General features: G+C 42.1%; 1 protein-coding gene across 6 annotated transcripts in view; it reads left to right on the top strand.

Annotated features, from left to right (window-relative positions):
* SORBS2 (sorbin and SH3 domain containing 2) overlaps positions 1–9,328 on the top strand; it is a 277,647-nt gene that overhangs the window by 207,688 nt on the left and 60,631 nt on the right. For 2 of the 6 annotated variants that reach the window (XM_014592382.2, XM_027776585.1), the window contains exon 15: positions 6,578–6,736. The exons of 3 other annotated variants lie outside the window; for them this stretch is intronic. In XM_014592382.2, the coding sequence (XP_014447868.1) occupies positions 6,578–6,736 (159 nt within the window). Of the gene's footprint in view, positions 1–6,577; positions 6,737–7,346; positions 7,431–9,328 lie in introns of all 6 variants that reach the window. One more of the 6 variants, XM_027776584.1, reaches the window with a different exon arrangement.

Genomic DNA, 9,328 nt, shown 5'->3' with positions numbered 1-9,328 from the left:
GGCACTCTGTGCCCCCCCCCCCCAAGGCCCCTGCTCTATTGAATCACATGGCCTGTTTGCTTACCTGTATCCCTCTCAGAGGAAGGGCCATGCCTGGGGCACCAGTTGTCTCCCCAACTTCTAGCACAGTGCCTGGCATATGGCAGGTGCTGAGTGAATTGCCACTGAATTACCGAGTGAATGAATGAATATAGCTTGTAAGTTTGTAGTTAGCCGGTGAAGTTGGCGAAAGACTGAGCCCTTGTTCGTTCTTTTTTTTTTTTTAATTTTCATTACTTTATTTAATTTTATTTAGTTAGTTAGCTATTTTAATTTGACCAGAGAGGGAGGAAGAGAGAGAGAGAGTGAGAAAGCAAGCCGCCAGGTCCAGGACTGGAACCACAGTCAGCCATGTGGGAGTCCAGTGCCCTTAACCACTGCGCCACCTGTCTGCCCCAGACTGAGTCCTTGTTCTGTCACTTATCTATGAAGCCTACACATTTTCAAGGACAAAAGACCCAATGGGTCTTCATCAAAGCCCTCACAAGGGATTTGACTGGCCCCTATTAGTAAATGTGGCTCCTCTCTCATCCCACAATTCCCTGGGGTGCGAAGGGTGCAGAGGGGACTGCACTGTTTGAACAAAAGTATCCCCTCCACCCCAGGCCCTGGCAGAAAGAGTTCCTCAGGAAGCAGCGTCAAATGCATTCATATCCCTTAGCAGGAAAGTAAAAGTCAGTGCGCTTTTTTGGAAGCTCATAAATATTTATTGACTGTGAATTTAGAAATGTTGACTAAAAGGGCCTAATGAATGATCTAGAAAACACTTTGCAATCACCAGGAATTTATCTTTCACTGACTTGAATTAAAAATCAGAACAATATTTCCACAATGTATTTATCTCATGAGGCAGTCATATACACTGTCCACTAGGATTATTTTAATAAAATTTTTTCATCCCATTTAGATTGAATATACTTATAAATAAGCCATGCTGAAATGTTTAAAAAATTAATAAAGCATTTATTTAGGATCTTTTTATGTTTGATAAAAACAAAAATTCAGGGGCCACCAGGTGACATGGTGGTTAAGGACACTGGACTCCCACATGGCCAACTGTGGACCTGGTGGTTTCCTTTCTCACTTTCCCTCTCTCTCTCTCTCACTCTGCCCCTCTCTGGTCAAATTTAAATAAATTAATAAATAAAATAATAAATAAAATTAAATAAAATCATTCTTAAATGATTTTTTCTACAGTACGATGTACACTAAGATGATTTTTTCCCTACTTTTCCTACAGTAATTAAAACTGCACATAATGATAAAGGCAGAAAAATATCAAGAACACTGTGCAGAGTTGAAACACAATCTAAGCCATTAGTGAACTTGAGTTTCCTTGTCAGCGAAGATTTTCTCTCAAACCTGAAACTCTAAAATGCTTGTCAGTTTTATCTAACATTTTTAACCATAAAGAATTATCCCAATTGGGGCCAGCAGATGGTGTAATGGTTACATCACTGAACTCCCACATAGTCAATGGTGGTTCAAGTCCCAGACCCAGTGGCTTAAACTCACGCTGGGTGTGTATGTGTGTGTGCTCAAGATCCTGAGAGGAGAATAGAGGAGAAGGGATTGTAGCATGGCCATCCCCCCTGGGGGGTAATTTCTTACTTTCTGTCTCTCTGTCCCTCTCTGTTTTTCCAGCAAGTACACATACCCTATAGAAAAAAAAATCTCTCTTAAAAAAATTAACTGAAATAAAAAAGGAATTATCCCAATTAACCATGTGTAATAACACTTATGGTGGAGCCACAATAATATTAAGCATAGTAGCCAATGCCACTGATCATATCATCTAATGAGCATAAATTCTCAAGAAAAGGTATGCTGACACTTCTTTTTGTTTGTAAAAACATAAAGCATACACCTCCATGAGAATATGAATAGCAGTGGAATTTCTGTAACTGCAGAAATTCAATTGCAGAAAACATAAGGACTTTAAAAATTGTTTGCCATTGGTAGCTTTTCTTAAGGATCACTTGTATGTGATTTTGCATTGTAGTGCTTCGCTCAAGCCTTTTTTTCAATATGCAAAAGACAGACAAGAGAGAAAGAGAGAGAGAACAAGAAAGCATCTTTCATGAGGGATGGCCATGCCACAATCCTTTCTCCTCCATTTCTCCCCTTTGGGTTCCGGACCTGCACAGACACACACCCTGCATACCTCACAAGCCACTGGCTGGCTCCACCATAGTCAGTTTTAAGTCAAATTTACTGGGTTTTTAAAAATGACAAGAAACATTGGGGCCAGCAGATGGCATAGCAGTTACATTGCTAGACTCACACATGGCCAACCATGGTTTGAGTCTGGGGCCCAATGGCTTGAAACTCATGCCAAGTTTTGTTCGTGAGTGCCCAAGATCTCAAGAGGAGAATGGAAAGAAAGGGATTGTTGTGTGAATGCCTCATTAGGGGGTGATTTCTCACTTTCCCTCTCACTATCTCTCTCTCTCTCTCTGGCGCATGTACCTTAAGGCAAAAACCTCTTAAAAAAAAAAAAAAAGACAAAAACCAGAGGAAAGCAAGTGGCATAGTGATTAAGTCTCTGAATTCCCTCATGGCTGACAATGGTTCAAGTCTGGGATCCGCTGGCTTCAAAATCATGTCAGGCACCTGTGCGAGCATGCCCCAAATCTGGAGAGAAGAATGGAGGAAAAGGAATTTCAACCTATCCATCTCCCCACAGGGTGACTTTTTACATTCTCTCTCTCTGTCTCTCGCTGGTGAGCACATGCACCCTATGGCAGAGATGAAAAATATAATAATGATGACAAGAACAAACCAACAACAGCAAAATAAGAAAGGTGTGCATCACTCTCTGTTCCTCTTTTCTGAGCAATTAGAGTCAAGCATAATTGTACTTCCTCAGTGAGTTTCTGAGTGTCCATATTACTACCACGCTCAGAGAAATGTCCATGTTGCACATAGCAAGGGTTGCAGTGCTGAGGTCATCCGTGTGCGGACACGTCTGTTGTCAGACCATCCGGATGCACGTCCCTGTTGTGAGGTATCTGCAGACTTAGCGGTGGTTCCGGATTGCTACATCTACAGGTAACAGTTGTACAACTAACGGGATTCACTGGGTCAGCCACAGCCGAGAGAAAGTTCTAGATCTGCCACTTCATGCTCTTCGACGTAAGGGTTCTGCTCAAGCGTCCACCTTCCATTACATCACGAAGTTATGGGTAATTACCAGTTACTGTTTTGGGGCTTCTAGATAGTTTCCTAGAGTGAATAAATTGAATTTTTAATCCCCAAAATCAAAATTAATGGGCAATCGTCATGCAAAGGGATGGTGTGGAATGCTACAGAGCCTGCTTCCTTTTCCATCATCTACCACAGAAATGTATTTCTGTAAATCAGGCCTCTGAATGTTCATTCGTTACATATTTTCTTTTTTTTTCCTTTTTTTTTCTTTTTTTTTTTTTTGGAGAGGTTTTCACTATAGGGCACGTGCGCTCACCAGACAGACAGAGAGAGACATAGAGATAGAAAGCGAGAAATCACCCCCCAGAGGGGATGGTCACGCCGCAATCCCTTCTCCTCCATTCTCCTCTCAGGATCTTGGGCACGCACGCACACGCGCCTGGCGTGAGTTTTAAGCCACCGGGTCCGGGACGCGAACCGCGGTCAACTATGTGGGAGTCCAGCGACATAGCCATTACACTAACTGCTGGTTCCCGTTACATATTTTCTTAAGGTAGGAGTCAAAGTGAAGGTATAAGAGCTAATAAATATACTTTTTTGTTTAGTAAATTTGCTGCCCTCTGCCAATCATAATCTTTTCTAAATTCATTTCCTCTGTCAGAGAAGTTTCTATCTCCTCTTAGCAAAACAAAACGCTGTATTTGAAAGCACAGTCTATAAACTCAAGAAATGAAAAGATCATTAAACAGAAACCACTAGAAACTATGAAGTGTGAGAACACCCAAAATTAATTTTTCTGTGGAGGACATAGCATGCCTCTCTCAACAGATCAGAAATTACTAGACATTCTCTCTAATGTCAGTTGTCCTTAAAATCAGTCATCCCATAAAGATCTAAATAATGATTGGAGAAAAATATTTTAATAATAACGGAATGTCAATTCATGCTTTGAAATGATTGAATCAAATGGAAGTTGAATCAGATTTTTTAGCTGAGCTGAAAATAGCAAATTTGTTACTACTGAATTATTGGAAAAATCATGATGTATTTTTTCTATGTCTCTGTATGCAAAAATACATCATGACTTTTCCAACAACCCGACAGAATATTTCTTTCCTACCAGTTTCACTGTTACTTCTGAAATGTAAACCAAAATTAATATTGTATAAAAGAAAATATCTCAAGTTCCTGCAATATTTTCCCATACCTAATAGTAGGAAATCTTCTCTGATTTTTATTTATTACAAAAATAATATCACAACATAAAAGCAATATAATATTTAAAAGAAAAAACGGTCTCAATACCAGAATACCATTGTAGTCTTTTACATGTGTGTATTTTTTTTTTTGGGGGGGGGGAGAGGTTTTTGCTATAGAGTGCATGCACTCACCAAAAAGACAGAGAGAGATAGAGAGACAGTGAGAAATCACCACCCCCCGCCGTGGGGGTTGGCCACACCGCAATCCCTTCTCTTCCATTCTCCTCTTGGGATCTTGGGCACGCACGCACACGCGTCTGGCGTGAGTTTAAGCCACTGGGTCCGGGACTGGAACCACAGTCGACTACATGGGAGTCTAGCGACATAGCCAGCGACATAGCCATTATGCCAACTGCTGGGCCCATATGTGTGTATTTTTTAAAATGTGTTCATCCAAATAAAAACTTTGTCATACCATAGTAAATACTGTACAACTAGAAAAGTTAAAGAAGGAAGGGACTTCTCCAGATGGTTATATTCTTTTTTATTTCATCCCATCATAAACATTTCCCAGGGTTACTAGACTATCTTTATAGTTACTATCACTGTCTATTTTAGATAACTTAGGTTCTTGTACTATTCTGGTATGATGCCTCAAACTTTTCTGTCATTATCTACAGTTACTATTATAATATATTATTATAAATACAGAAAAAAACACCACATCATTAAAAACACTAGGTACCACTTACCGAACAGAGATTGGTATCTCTAGCAATACTATTATAAATACAAGTGAATAAACACTAGCACCCGCTCATGTGGAAATAATGGCTTTTGCTGGAATATAGAATATTTCAAGGCCCCCAACATTAAAAATTTCAGAGCATTTCTTTCAGGACCAGGAAGCAGAGCCTCAGTGGAAGTCCTTGAGTCCCTTTAAGAATTGTGAGGAAATTATAGGGAATGACTTTGATGCAGTGAGCTTCAATATGGCTGCAAATGTCTGGGAATTACAGATCCTCCCTTGACCTGGATGTATAGCTTTTAGGGGACCAGATCATATTTCTTAGAACTTTTATTTTCCGACTTAAAATACTATGCTATTCTCCTGGCAAGCACACATGCCCTATAGCAAAAGCCTCTCCAAAAAAAAATAAAATACTGTGCTGTTCAGTTGTACCATATTTATTAGATTGTCAGGAAGGTTATGACATGTTTCTCTTTGCAAAAATATGTCACGACTTTCCCAACAACCCAATATTTAGTGTCATGCAATAATTGCTGAAGAAATAATGAATAATGACCCACATGTAATTCTTTTTATTTTTTTTTTAAGATTTTTGCCATAACATAGGGTACATGCACTTGCCAGAGAGAGACAAAGAGAGGGAAAGTGAGAAATCACTCCCCATGTGCTGAGGGCTACACCATAATCCCTTCTCCTCCATTCTGCTCTCAGGATTTGGGCCACATGGGCACACATACCCAGTGTGATTTTCAAACTGCCAGGTCCAGGACTCAAACCATGGAGTCAGCCATGTGGGATCCAGTGTCTTAACCTCCATGGTGTCTGCTGGCCCCTTGCATCTAGGACTTTAAACACTCATTTTTAATATAAAATAAACAGCTTGAATCAGTCTAGTCAGGCGTGTATTATTTGAAAGCATTAGGACCCCACTGGGGGAAGTAAATGCTTGTATCTGTTTTCTATTACTAAAGTAATTGTATGTATTTTCTCAAACTGTTTGTATTAACACTCTTAGTTTTTCTATCTCAAATACTACACTTAGGAACCAATGGAGGGGAGCAAGTAGATTAAAACCCCTGGCTTTTTTCTCTAAAGCAGCATAAGGAAACCAAGGTGGGATTTTAGTTTACAGCCTCTTCCCAACCCTCAGCACTGGGCAAACTTAACCCCAGCCAAATCCCTTTTTCTATAATAGCTCAAAGCAGGCAGGTAGAAAGTGATTTTCCAGACATCTCATACAATGTGACTTTCTTCACTCTCCAAGAGACTCTGACCTTGAGATCTTTGCAGTGGTCCAAAGTGGCATCCCCAGGGCACTTGGCCTACCTGAACCGTGTCTTCCCACGTGCCCTAAGGCTGGTCCCTGCTAGCTGATGTCCTCTCTGCTGTCGCGAACCTCAGTCTAATGAATCAGTTTCTCCTTCACCCCTCTTTCTTACAGCCCTCTCTCCCAGCACCTCCGACACCTGTCCCACGGGAACCTGGCCGGAAGCCTCCTTCCATTTCACCCTACGGAGACGTAACTGGTAGCCCCTCCCCTCCGCCCAGGAGTGGGGTCCCCACACCAAGCATGTGTGCCCCGGCTCTCTCTCCCATCCGGGTGAGCTCCTTCCTTCTTTAACTCCTCTACTGCCTGTTGGAAGATCAGGAGACCATGTTCTCCAGAGGCCGAGAAGGTGTGGTCAGAGGCTGGCCACTCGCCCCCTCCCCAGCCTCCCCTCTGCCTTCTCATTGTGCCCCAGATACTTCAAACCAAGAGACCCCTCCCAGCCTCCAGCTCACACTCCTACTGCCTCTCCCACCCCCAGCCCGCCCCAGGTGCGCTGAGCTTGTGGCCTGCAAATAGCCTGCGGGTCACCAAGGAGGGCGGGACAATGGTGGGCTGCCCATAAGCCTCTTGGTGACTGGCTGAGCAGATTCTAATACCCAGGTGCACCCCCCATGCCCGTTGTCACTGCCATCAGAGTTTTCTGTAGTGTGTGCCTCAAGCTAGGAGAAAGTTAGGAGAGGGCTCGGTAGGGGCCCAAGCAATACTATCTTCTTACTCCAGTTGTATTCACTCCACTCCCTCCATTCTCCCCTGCTGAGATTGGTCGGATGAGGGCAGTGCATGCTTAGGTGTGAGAGCGCGCGCGTTTTCATCCCCTCCGCGTTTCCCTCACTTGGCTCAGTGTGCCCTTTTCCCCCCTTTTCCTTCACACCTGCTCTAGACTGATCGCATAAATCCAGATGACATAGATTTAGAAAATGAGCCCTGGTATAAATTCTTTTCAGAACTGGAGTTTGGACGTCCGGTAAGTGAGGCTAGTCTCTTCATGTAAGAAAAATAGGCGAATGTTGTTTGATTCCTAAAACATATCATTAGCAGGAGAGATAGGTATCATTTGGAGAAAAGAAGCTGAACGCCTAATATAGCCACCAACTGGTACTTTCACTTCTGTACCAGGTGGTTAATGGCCTCAGACACTTCCTGTGTGCTTTCTCCAAAATCATGCATTGGGATTACTTTCTATTTCATTGATTAAAAATTCAAAATGTTTAGACAGTTTCTGTCCTGGAACAGTCAGATGATTTTTACAGTTGTAGAGCAGATTTGTATTTGTTTGCAGTTCGTTTTGGTCTAATTCAAATAGAAGAGCACCTCAACACTGATGGCAATAATAGTCCCTTAGAGCTGGGGAACCACCCAGCTCCTAGACAGTGTGAGTTCACAACTGGCTCTCTCTGAGTTCCTCATGCCCCTCCAATAAGAAAAAAAAAAAAAAAAGAAAAGAACAGGACCAGGAGGTTTAAGTACTTGGCCCAAAATAGTAAATGACAGAGTTGGAAGTGAAACCCTGGCCTGTCAAATACACTAAAATCTCTGGGTAGTTCCACTATAATATACTTCCAGAATATTCCCACTCTGAAAGACTTTGTTTACCACTAGGGATATGAATAAAGGGGAAAAAAAATCAGGACTCTCTGTGGATCTCGATGTCTAGTTTTGCTAGTGAGAGTCACATCTCCAATTCCCAGATTCTCACCAGAGGGAGGCCCCGGCAAAGCCTGGTGGGAATTGTTTAGTAGTTTGTTCCACTCAGGCTTCAAATAACGACTTTCTTTATTAACTCAAGTTTTATTTAGAGACTGCATGTGCCGACACAGCAGTATATTTGGGTGTCAATGACATGTTCTATGAATTTTAAACCTTTTCTTTTTTGGAGAGACTTTTGCCCATAAGTCACATGCGCTTGCCAGAGAGACAGAGAGAGAGAAAGTGAGAAATTTCCCCCAAAGGGGGATGGCCACACTGCAATGCCTTCTCCTCCATTCCCCTCTCAGGATCGTGTGCACACATGGACACATGCCCGGCATGAGTTTCAAGCCACTGAGTCTAGTACTCGAACTGTGGTTGACTATGTGAGAGTTCAACACCTCAACCACTATGCCACCTGCTGGCCCCAAATTTTAAACTCTTAAATAACATGCCAATTTCATTGCACAGCCGTCTTTGTTAGAAATCAGAGTACGCTCTTTCCTTTAACGTATCCTACACTGATCCACACACATATACACTCATCTATGACCATCTCATGTACATTGGGTGGTTATGGTAGTCCGTTTTGTGCATTAAAATTCAGAGGAGACTCGGTGAGTCATTCTATTGAACTGAACAAAAAGTAACTGCAAACAAATATAAACCAAATAATTTTTTTCTAGAATTTCTATTACCTAACAGGAAGAATGTCTTCTCTCATTTTCTCCCCTAATTTGTATCTTAGTATTAACATACATGCATTTTATTTCAGAGGAAAAACATTCTCTATTGTCTTGCTCCTTTTGACTAGAAAGTTTATAGGGCCTCTACCAATTTCTGTTTGAAGCCTAAATTATCGGCCTTTTGGATAACCGTTTTCAGTCGCAAGTAGAAACTCACCCGCATGTTGTCCATCCGCTCCTTTAGTGGTTCTTAACATACCTCGCATTCTTCTGTGGCCAGCAACTAGGAGTGCTCATTTTTATTTGATGAAATGCGATCATAAAAATACTAACAGATCGCTAGCAGTTCTGCCTAGTGCTTGAGACCATTCACAAGCATTGCACTCACCTCGCAGGCTACCCCGTTCGCTGCACTGTGCCATTCTGTGTGTACCTGGTGCTCCACACTCAGTTTCTAACTGTTGTCACCTTTTCCACATGTCCATTCCTG

Source organism: Tupaia chinensis, unplaced genomic scaffold (genome assembly GCF_000334495.1).
Source record: "Tupaia chinensis unplaced genomic scaffold, TupChi_1.0 Scaffold000685_1, whole genome shotgun sequence".
Taxonomy (NCBI): Eukaryota; Metazoa; Chordata; class Mammalia; order Scandentia; family Tupaiidae; genus Tupaia; species Tupaia belangeri.
This window is presented reverse-complemented; position numbering and strand designations above follow the sequence as displayed.